Source organism: Neopsephotus bourkii, unplaced genomic scaffold (genome assembly GCF_033783945.1).
Source record: "Neopsephotus bourkii isolate Nb327-2 ecotype Australia unplaced genomic scaffold, CSIRO-AGI_Nbou_v1 NB_1328, whole genome shotgun sequence".
Taxonomy (NCBI): Eukaryota; Metazoa; Chordata; class Aves; order Psittaciformes; family Psittacidae; genus Neopsephotus; species Neopsephotus bourkii.
The window spans coordinates 2,811,775-2,824,013 of record NW_026901808.1 but is presented as its reverse complement, the minus strand read 5'-3'; the positions used below and the strand labels follow the sequence as shown (position 1 = coordinate 2,824,013).

At 36.0% G+C, this 12,239-nt stretch overlaps 1 protein-coding gene across 2 annotated transcripts in view; it reads right to left on the bottom strand.

The window, feature by feature from the left end:
• ORC5 (origin recognition complex subunit 5) overlaps window positions 1–12,239 on the bottom strand; it is a 72,030-nt gene that overhangs the window by 29,739 nt on the left and 30,052 nt on the right. For both annotated transcript variants that reach the window (XM_061366317.1, XM_061366318.1), the window contains one exon: window positions 10,388–10,498. In XM_061366317.1, coding sequence (XP_061222301.1) covers window positions 10,388–10,498 — 111 coding nt within the window. The remainder of the gene's footprint in view (window positions 1–10,387; window positions 10,499–12,239) is intronic.

The following is a 12,239-nucleotide window of genomic DNA, read 5'->3' as shown; positions in this document are numbered from 1 at the left end:
CTTAATTAGTCTTTGCTGTCTTAACAGATGAACCAGATGTACTATTATGTTCTTTGTTCTTCCCTAAAGAGGGGATGAGCCGATTATATATCTCCAAACAATAGGAGTTCATGTACCACAGTGAAGAATTTTTTTTAATCTGGGAGGCAATCACTAAACTAACAAGCTTCAGCTGCAACTGCTTGATGTAAACACAGTGTGAATTTGTTCCTGGAGTACTGAACGATGCTCCCTCCACTAAGTGCCTGAAACCAATTTCTAAATAATTATGTAAAGAAAGGGATGGAACGGACAGAGTTTGGAAGGAGGGAAGAAACTGTTTCATCTTCCATGTACTCATATTTACTTCCTTTGTACACTAACACATTTTCATAGATAAGTTAAAATTTGAAGCTTCAAATACTGTTTACAAATAATGCACCAAGAGAACAGAAGCTGAAGAAACTGTTGGCTGATGCAACACATTCCCTATGTTCTATAGCATGCAATCTAAGACATGTGAAGGGCTCAAAGGGATATATAACATTAAGATCACAGGGACACCAGAATTGTTTGTGAAAGTTACTAGCACATTCAGGGAGTATGTAAGTCTTCATCACTTCTGTAGGAAACTTGCATACCTACCTCAAAACCTGTATTTTTTATTTGATTGTATCTGAAAAGTACGAATTTAGCGTAAATCACTATTAGAAAGCCTTATCATAGAGCTACTTACTGGTTTATTTGAGTCTGCAAATACTTAGGGAGATGCTGATGAAATACAAACTAAGATGAAATAGCAAGAATATTTTTAAATGAGCTGTTTTTTCTAGATAAAAGGAAGAACAAATTTAGGAATTCCCTTTATCTTCCTGATAAACTCAATTCCATCTGAAGCCTTCTCTCCCTCCCTCCCTCACAATAGCCTTTCCTTTGTCATAACCAAAATTTCTTCCAATAAAACTGGTTTTCTGTAATTCACAAGAATTTTTCTTGTTAAATGCATTAAGTTTCTAAGACATAGATTAAGTGCAAACCTGGGCACTATCAGCAGAAGCTCTTCACAGAAATAAAGTAAGTGTTCTACTTTACTGAAAAGAAAAAATTCAAACAGAATAGAATTTGATTAAGAAAGCCTCTCAAGAGATTCTAAAGCTATATTAAACATATACCCCCACAAAACAAGAACAAGATCATACTAAGTCAAACAACATAACATAGCTCAAACATAACTAGTTTTTCTAAAAGATGTTCTTTTTTCTTCAACTAAAACTAGAAGGAATCAAGCCTATTAGTTTCTTCACAAATTTAATTAGAAAGTAGTACTTGAACTAAGAATACTTTAATTTTTATTCACAGCCATGCTGAGACTTAAAAAAAAAACATACAGTCAGCTATTTGGTTAAAAGCAAGTAATGTTTTCTCCTTTCCTTTTACTGAACAGCAGGCTCTCTCAAGCTGCCATAGTCAGTGCTAAAGTGCTAACTATGTCACCATGCTGTGCATCACATTAAGTTCCTATTTCAGCTCATGAATTTCTGCCAGATTAGTCTAGTGACCGGTAACAGAAAATGAGAAAATAAGAGTTATTTATTACCTCTTATCACCATCTTCCCAAACCTACTGAAAATCAAGAGTACTAATCAATAGATTACTGTACTTTCTAATCAATAGACAGATCCAGCAAAATTAAGCATGTCTGATGCATAATTGACCTAGAAAGAATTAGGCATTAGGATTAAATATAACAGTAATAATATAAGCTTATAAAAAAATGCAGCTACAAGTTTCTGACTGCAAAGAAAGGCGCTCTAACAATTCAAACCCATCCTTTAAGTACTGGGCAACCACGAAGTAACAGGACAAAAAGGTGCATTAAGAACCCCATTTGGTCAGTAAACCTGCAGGGGATATACAAATCATATACAAATGTTGTATATAACATCAGACTAAAAAATATTCTGTGGTGGCAAGATGTGTCTATGTATCTTCACCTGTACTGGAAGAGGAGGGGAAGCTTATTAGAACCAGTAAAGAGAATGAGATAACTCCAGAATCTAAGGTTTATATTCAATCATTCCTATCATAGAGAGGCTATGAAGCAAAAGTCTTCTGATGGACCAGACAGAGAGGTATATATCAAATCTTAGTAGTTTTCATGAAAAATAAAAAAAGGATAAAAAAAGCTTTTAAGACTTTTTCCATCTATTTCCTTTTTTTTTTTTTTTGGTAAAAGTAAATACTTCCCCCTGCAAGAAATCATAATATGACCACTATGAGGATGACAACTTTCACGGCCAGACTAGATTAAGCTATGTAATTTTATGCACTTTCCTCTGAAGCAAGAGTAGGACAGTGAAATGCAAACAATCATTTACAGATTAAATCAACAGGACAGAAGCAGAGGCTGATGACATTTTCTCTTGTAATTTAAATCTAGAACTCAAGAAATCATAAAGATAGGGAAATCTCAGAATCAGAGAATGGTTGAGGGTGGAAGGGATCACTGGAGGTCATCTAGTCCAACGTCCCTGCTCAAGCACGGTCATCCAGAGCACATTACTCAGGACTGTGTTCAAACAGCTCCTGAGTATCTCCAGGGAAGGAGACTCCACAGCCTCTCTGGATAACTTAGTCTAATGCTCAGTCACCCTCACAGTAAACAAGTTCACTCTCATGTTCAGATGGAACTTCCTGTGTCTTAGTTTATGCCCATTTCCTCTTGTCCTATGGCCTAGTACCACTGAGAAGGGAGGACGTCAAGAGGATGGGACCAGACCCAGTACTTACATACACTGATCAGATCCCCCCTGAGCCTTCCCTCGTCCAGGCTGAGCAGGCCCCACTCTCTTAGTTTTTCCTTATATGAGAGATGCGCATATAATTTTTGGTCATATCCCAGAAACAAAATTTAAGAAAAAAAATTACATACACCTGCAACTCCAAGAGACACCAAGTTTAACAATTATCTCACTTCTGAATGTCTGCTACTTTAATACTCAGTAATTCAACATTTAAACAACATATAAAATACTTGTTCAAATATATCGACATTTTTGTATATGACTATTTAAACTTCTACCTAATCTTGAGGTACTGCTGCTCAGTACTGCCTAATGGGTGTATAAAGCAAAGTAAGACACTACAAATTCAGATGCATGATAAACTGTAATTAAGTCTTGAATCACTTCCAAAATTATTCATGAGATTAAAAACTTTTGTGGTAAACATTCAACCAGAAAACAAGAAATCTCACCAAAATATAAACTTCAGTCATGAAGTTTTGAATATTAAGTTCATGTAGAAACAGGACAGAAGTACATTCTACCAAGGAGTCATCCCATACACTTACGTAGCCAACATTTGCTATGAACTTATTTCAGGTAAAATTTTAGCACTGACTCTACCTGGTTATCCAGAAGAAAGACAAGCACAACACTTTGGAACTGTCACAGTAAAAGGGAAGCAAAGAAAAGTGGCTTCAGAGAAGAAAAAGCACAATCAGCAGGAACTTTCATTTTTTTCAGCATTTTGCTTGTTTTCAAAAAGACGAATGACCCCACCGCAAAAAAATCTACTTATGACACAGCCAGTGCAAGAGCATGTTCTGTATTTTTCACACACTCTAAATTAAAAATGGCTCTCACTCGTCTTTGTTCTGCCTCTTTAGGGAATAGCACAGCACAACATACATTTTTAACCAGATCTTTTCCCTGGAAACTCTCCAGTCAAAAGTGAGCAGGTAGGCGAGCATTCTAGTTGTCTTAAACACTCTAGTCAAGTCAGATGTAAAAGGCTCTTATGAGCAGTTCCCACGAAAGCAAGGAAAGGTGGAAAACCATACAGGAACAGCTGATCTGCCAAAAATGAGTAATTTTCATTCTGCCAAGAGCTGTCAAGTACAGAATGGAAACTTAGTATTTCCAAACATTAACACAAACTGAACTTGCAGAAGCAATTACAGTGTTTTAAATTTGGAAAAAAACCCCACCCCGTTGACAGCATTCCTCTTTATCAAAGTTCCTACATCAAGAGGATCTATTATAATGCATTAACAGAGTTAGTTCTACAATTGTGGTGTGGGTATCTGGTGTCCAGAAAGGCTATGCAAAAATAAAAGCAAACCCTTCATCAAATAGGTAAATAACGAAGTCAGACATCTTTTCAATCCTGCAATCAGAATTTTACCATAGTTGGCAAGTTACAAAAACAGTCGCTTAAGTACCAAATTCTCATCTGAAAAAAATAAGATATAAAGCATATTTCTAACACAACAGGGACAAAGAAATCCTGCAAGTAAATTGCCACATACTGTTCCAGTTTACACATGCAACACTATCTTTTTCTTCATCTATCCATGTTAGGCAGACAAGAAAGCAGGACAAAATGAAAAGAAACCTCTCAGATTTTTATGCTCCATGAAAAGGCATTTCTTATTTTTTTTTGTTTTCCTCTTTAATTGAAGGAAATTACATTCCTCTGGCTCCCTCCAGCTGGAGGCATGCTATGTACATCAGTGGGTTTGTGTATTTCTAATAGAACCACTGTACATCAATACTAGCACTTAACACACTACTCTGAATCTTGTATCTGCAGACTTATTCTAACGTCAGATAAAAAGCTCTTGCTCTGTGGCCAACAATTTGCCATGCTATTCAGTGCTTCTCCAGACTGAAATATTTTAAAGTTGGTTAACCTTCATTCCAAGTTCTTACACATTTATAATTATATTAGTTTCAAGAATTTATGGTATTCTTAGGAAATTCAGATTCTTTTCTTAGATCCAGTTTCAAACAGATAAGAAATCTCTAATAAATGAGATTTAGACTGAGGCGCAAAACACCCAATATGTCACCTTATGCACACAGAGATAAACAGCCTTTGTAGAAATCTGTTTCCAAATGCACTATAGTCAGAAGTAAATTCTAACAACACAACTACCTAAAAATATCAGTGGAATACAATGAGCAACAGTAAAACCAAAGCTGGTGCAAAATATAAATAGAAACCAAACTTTTCTAAGGTGATCTTACAGTCTCATGCACTAGAGTGAAAATGCAAACAGAACTGAACTTACTGATCAGTTTAGCTACCTGTTTGGCAATTTTCAGCTATTAGTATATTCTGAGAAGTTATCATACCTCTCTGCATAGATGTCTTTCCAAACATTCAGGGATGCATTAACAGGAATAAAATCTGCAGAAGTATCCAAGGCAAAAGGTCTCATTCAATTTTTACATACTACAGATAACATCACAGCTCAAAACTACAAGTAGATCTAGTCAATTCTCTTTACGAAAAGTATATTTCACAAGAAAGCTGAAGTAAGATAAAATGTCTAGAAAATGAAAAATGGTTCAGATTACAGAAGTGATTTGAAGAAGCAATTGAAAAAACATTTTGGTAGAGAAAAAAGTACTGGTTAATTTTGGCTTGTACACCATAATATAAGCTATGATAATGAAAATATCTACTTGCTTACTGGTTGTGATATAAATTTAGCTGCCCTTCTAGCCTTTAATGTAAAATGATCTGATTTAAATCAGTGCTGATAATTCTGGCACAATGTTTGGTGTACAAATTCACCCATGTCCTATACTAAGGCACATCTTTATGAAAAGAATAATGTTACATTTCTGTCTGAATGTGGGAAACACAAAATGAAGCTCTCCTCTTATAAATACCAGAATTGAGTAGACTTTCAGAACCTTTGCAAAATGCACTTGTGGTAGACATTATAAAGTTTCTTTGTATCCCTGTGTTTTGTAATAATTGCACTTGGACACAATGCCCACTTCATATTCTGCACAGTAAGTCCACAAAGACACATAAATCATACTTCTGGTTGCTCCCTGAATATGCATTGACTGTTGTACATAGGTAAGGAAACTCTATGATTTATCTTCTGTTGTAGGATGCATACTGTATACCCCAATGTTTTTAACACAGTGTGAAAGTATATCCGAAGTCCTCAACATAAAAAGGACATGGAACTGTTGGAACAAGTCCACGAGAATGATCAAGGGACCGGAACACCTCCCATATGAAGACAGGCTGAGAAAGTTGGGGCTGTTCAGCCTGGAGAAGAGAAGGCTGTGTGGAGACCTCATGGCAGTCTTCCAGTATCTGAAGGGGGGCCTATAGGGATGCTGGGGAGGGACTCTTCATTAGGGACTGTAGTGATAGGACAAGGGGTAACGGGTTAAACCTTAAACAGGGGAAGTTTAGGCTGGATATAAGGAAGAAGTTCTTTCCTGTTAGGGTGGTGAGGCACTGGAATAGGTTGCCCAGGGAGGTTGTGAATACCCCATCACTGGCGGTGTCCAAGGCCAGGTTGGACGAGGCCTTGGGTGACATGGTTTAGTGTGAGGTGTCCCTGCCCATAGCAAGGGGGTTGGAACTGGATAATCTTAAAGTTCTTTCCAACCATAAATATTCTACGATTCTATTCTATGATTCTTAGTTTTCCACCATTAAAAATGTATTATCTTTTAAAATACTTCAGCCACATGCTTGACCTAGCCATACATCTGATCAAAACATCAACTGTGCGAGTTCTGTCCCAAGCACCGAACATGACTGCCCAGTGATGGTGGCAATACCATCTTCAATCTGTTAAATTATTAAATTATAAGTCCATCTGAAGAAAGAACATTTAAAGATCTTGCCCTCTGAAAGTGCTGCAGAAATCAATAGTGCTTTAAGCTCTGTTATCTCTTGCTTTAAATACCAAGCAAATAATTTCAAACAACCAAATTCAGTGACATGTTAAACTAACACAATGTATTAAAAACCAGTATCCCAACAAATCAGAACTACTAAGAAAACCAGTGAATATTCTGGAGGAAAAGGAGTACTGAAAACTTATCAAGTAAATATAGACCTATATTCACATGTATACTTACAACGGCAGCCTAAAATAACAATAAAAATCTTACTTTAACTTTCTCTCAATCAATCCTCACTAAATGCATTAAAATTTTACCTAAAACCAGCACAAAACTGAGAGAAATTTCAGCTTTTATGGGGGTAACTGAAACAACTTTAATTTGCAGAAGTGGAATCTTGCATGTTTGGGTTTTTTCCCTGGTGCTACTCTCCAGTACTGGTTAGTGAGAAAAAACAAAATGAACGAGCCCCATTCTTTCTCATGTAACCCAATTACAGCAAGAAGTTCCAGGAGGAAAAGCTTAGTCTCTTATCAATTGCAAAGACCACACTTCTGAAAGGAACACATTAACTTTTTGTTTGAAAAAGTGTAAGAACATTTTAAGGACTAATTAACACCAAAAGGCAAAAGTTAGATTAAGATTCAAATTTTAGGTTGAACTTCTATTCAGTAAAAATGAAAGATTTTCAATAAACCCTAGCATTAAACAGAAAATTGAAATTTCGCTCCTTATTAGCATAAGTTTCATTTTTGAAAAGCTAATAACCAAAATTTTCATGTGAATAGAAATTATGCACAAGAAACAAGAAGCAATAAGAAATATCAGCAACATGACAGAACTTGAAGCAGCTGCTAGTCCTTCTTGAATCTTGACTGACATTGTTGATCAACTTTAAAGCTAAGACACGCTATTTTCTGACAGTACATGGGGAGAATTAATAAGTATTTGGTTCATGTACAGCCTTTCAGTTTACAAATTAAAGAGAACTAAAAATTAATGTTGAATCAGTTAATAGGCCCAACATTTTATTTAAAACATTTTAAACTTCTGAACAATTCAAGAATGATTTCCATGATGTACACACAAACAAGCAAATAAAAGCTTATGGTATCTAGCAGTATTGATACTGCTAAGGATAATCCAGCTCCTAAATATTTATTTGAAAAATATATTTACAGAACAACTAGTGGCAAAAACCAGTGGAATGTAAGTTGGTTTAAACTATGAAATTTAATCTTATGCCTAAATAGAACTACTTCCAAAACCTATTTTAAATTCTGCTGCATTTTGTTCGTTTATATTAGATTTTGAGTGCAAAAATGGCTTTCATAACTAAAAATATTACAAATTCATTTATAAATCTTGGTTTCGTAAAAACAAATTTAATTTCAACTTCTTTGCCCTAACCTGGTTAAGGCTTAATACAACCTTTTTCTTTTTTATAGCTTAATCTTTATATGTTCAGAAAAAATAAAGAATTCCAGTTATTCTTTGATACCACTGCCATCTAGTGTACACTCTAAATTAGAATGAAGCATTTATATGAATTTTTTCAGTCTGCAATTTAGTCTAAGAGGGAATTACACTATAGTGTATACAGTACTGTATAAACTATGCCTTCGGTAATTCTTAACTGTGCCTTCGAATAATGACGTGCTCTCTCATCTGGATGCACGTAAAATATGCAGACATTACTAAATTAGAAATACACTGTAAACCTGTTGAAAAGACCCTTTTCAAGTCATGCTATGAGATGAATGGGTCAGGAAGACTTAAAACAAGTAGTACCTACATGGTGGATCACCAGTAGATTCGGAGAAGTGGTGAAACCAATCTGAACGTTACTTGGACTGTATCTATCTTACTTTTTTCTCAATTTTAATAACAGTGTTATACGACTCCATTTATTACTGAACTAAACCTAGATCAATCATTGTTGATAATCTAACACCATTAAATAAGACAACTGCCTTCTGCCTCAGTATTCTGAGTTTCAGCTTCAACATTTTGTGTCTTAAATCAAAAATGCACTGTGCAGAGGAAAACACAAAGCTATCATCCCACAAGACTGACCGATACCCTGACTGACAGATTTGATTGACAGACTTTACAGTACAGTAAATTAAAGAATCAACAAAACATTCATTAAAAAAAACAAGCTACATCTGACACTAGCCAGAAAAAAAGAGATAATAGATATAGCTGCCCAAATTTATGCATCTTTATGAGCACCAACATCCTTGTGTTCTTTCAGACTCAAAATTGCTGTAAGTAGCTACAAGGTTGCAGTAATCACTCAAAGTCTAGTCGGAAACTGCCTGCTTCAACAACATTTGGTGTCCTTTCATATGACATTTGCCCATCAGAAACTTCACGTAGCTTTGAAATACTAGAAGAGTTAGGGTTGGAATAGAGAGTTAGGGTTCCTTCTGAATACACAGTGAATTCCTGGGGTGCTGTGAAATCACAGAAGAAAGGCAAGAAACAAGTACAGGATGCATGTGTCTAAACTTTATTTTTCAGCCACTTCCTGAACACCTCTGAAGCTATCCCATTGACATCTCAAGGGGGGTGGGGGGGGAGGCTCTAAGCTGAAAAACTACTTATCTATCTTATTAGATTTTCCAAATTGATGTCTAATAATGTCTCATGCTTCAGATCATATAATAACCTTTAACTAAAGGAGCTTGAGAGAGATCATTATGTGAAGGTTTAAGTTGCCTATTGCATCTGTAAAGGACTTGGGTCCCCTCCACTATTACTGAAGATACACACCTACCGATGGTTAAATAAAGCACTACAATTCCCTAGCTTCTCTGTTGGCTGATTTTACAATATGTATATTTACTGTTGGTTATCCTACAAATTTGGGAGATTAATTCTGCCAAATATTTGTGTGAACACTGAACAGGAATGATTAAAGCAGTAACAAACTGTTTAGGTATCTTGAGCATATGTGTCCTAGAACCTTACAGGAAAGCAGGCATCAGATGCAAATAATCTTTTGTTAAATCTGAGACTCAGCAAGGAAAGTTAGAAAATGTTTCTATAGGCAGAAGTTAAGCATAACTGGAAAGCAGGAAAGAAATTGAGATCTTCTAAGGTAAACATGAAAAGCCTAGGAATCAAGTCGACAACAGAAAACTATCTTTGTTTATACAGGTATTTACACTTGACAAACCCAGAGCTCCAGAGAACTAGATTTACTCAATTCTATTCAACTCCACAGTTATGCTGCCATCTAGCGAAATTGGACACCGACTCTCTTCTGCAAGAGCTGGTCCGAATGAAAACATTATCCCTAAAATACATGTATGACAACACTTTTCACCTGCAAATACCTTATTCCTCTCTCTGCTCCTTCTTCACCACTGTATTTCTGTAACACGTGTTACAAGGTAACTGATTTTGGCTATAGGACAGTGAACATCTACACACTTAACTGAAATACAAACAGGTTAACAGACTTCAGTGAGAAGCCACAGAACTAATAAACACACATCACAGCCCAGGATCAGAAAAAATTAACTATTAGGTTTCTTCTTGAATTCATAGCTAGTATTACAGACAAATATTACTCTAAGCTTTCACCTTTAAATTACTGTTGTGGTTGTTTTCTCACTACATTTAATTCAAATTAGATGGAATGAGAATAGACACAAAAAACAAGGTAAAACCCTTTCAAAAATTCCAGACAGTAAAAAAAGGAATGAAAAAAAACAAAAGTAGACACTCACCTGGGAAAATATATTTGCAGTTGGAGCAACTCTGTTGTCCACAATACTATATAATATTGCTAACAATCTGTCCAGGGGAAATGGCTTTGGCCCAAGGAGGTGATTGCTGGTCTACAACAGAAATAAGATATTTTCAGTCCAACAGATCTTTCCTGGAGTACCACAAGATGTTGTTCTCACATCCTTTTGGTCCCTGGTGAGGCACTGTAATTCACAAAAGTCATGCAGCCTACTTACATGAGTACACACTTATTGATCGAGATATAGAGCTCTATTTAACATGGCAAGAGTTCAAACTACACAATAAATAGGAACATTTTTGAGCTATACAGTGGATCTGATGCCAGATTTCCTGTCACTAGATTTCTAGATTTACTTGTCCTATTAAATTACCTTCCCTGACCTAGGGATTGAAGAGGAAAGAATATATTTTATAGCGTTCCCAAGATGCATATAGTTTTCTTCTGTTTATCAACAGGAAGACCAGTTAGGCTTCTTAGCAGCACACTGAATTTCTAGCTAGTGAAAAAATGTAAAGGTTTAGGTTTATTCTGTTGTCTACAGTCAGTCTATAACCCATGATCACCTACAAAGATCTCTGCAGAACAAAACAAGTTTTTACAGATCTATATAACCAAACAACTTTTAAGTATATTTTTGCTTCTTTTGCTTACTGAAGATAAATATTTTAGTAGCATTTGCATTTTAAAAAAGCATAACAGAGAAGATCCTATTAAAGTATCAATGTACCCATTTTGCTTGAATCATTTAACCAAAGCCTCTTCCTTTCACGAAGGTGCAAAGTCATAACAAGAGTTATTTGTCTTAAACATCGTATTAAATTACTCTAATAAACAGCCTTCTGTAACAACTTGGCAATGGGCACCAATTGTAATACAGGAAATTAAATACAGGAAGAAATTTTTTTTAGCCCTCAGCACAGTTAAAGACTACATCTTACTGCCCAAGGCAGACTGTGGAGTCTCCATCCTTGCAGATGATCAAAACCAAAGCAGGCATTGCCCTGAACAACATGCACTAGGTGTCCCTGCTTGAGCAGGAGCACTGGACTAGACCAGAGGTCCTTGCCTACCTCAGCTCTTCTGTGAATTTCACTTTCTAAACCCGATATAAATAAACAAATAAATCGATCAACCATCTCTGTGGGAATATGAAGTATTAACTGCTCTTCTTTTTCCCAACAAAATTGCTGAGATTTTTTTATGTATATTTTTGCTGATTTTAATATTTTAGTTTTCATTTTCTCTTTTGCTTGCTTTATACCATAACAAAAATGTTACCAGTTTAACACCCAAAACTGAAGAAAACATTTTTTGTCAGAAAATTAGAAATGAGAACACTTCAACTTACTGTTTTACACAGGAAATGCCTTTGTTACTATATTTCTATTTTCTTACAATACACCCAGTCATAGGACAATTCTGGCTGGAAGGGTCCTTACAAGTTCTCTACTCAAACCCCTCCCGCTCAGAGGAGGAGGTCAGGTGAGGTTGCTCAGGACTTTACCAGTCCAGTCTTGGATGCCTCCAGGGACTCTAACTGCCCCAGCTCTTTGGGAAACCCACGTTACTGCCTGGATGTCCTTGTAAGGAAAAAGTTTTATTTATAACCAGTAAAAACATTTTGTTTCAGCTTACACTCACTGCTTCTCACTCTCTCACCATCCATCATTGTATCATATAGTCCTGATAATCTCCATACTTGTACAAGACAAACTGTTTTTAGTCCTCCCTTCCCCAGCTTGAACAACTGTACTTCTCTCAGGCTGTCCTTGCAGGGCAAATGCTCCAGCTTCTGACTGCTTTGACAGTTCTCTGCTGAACTTGTTCTG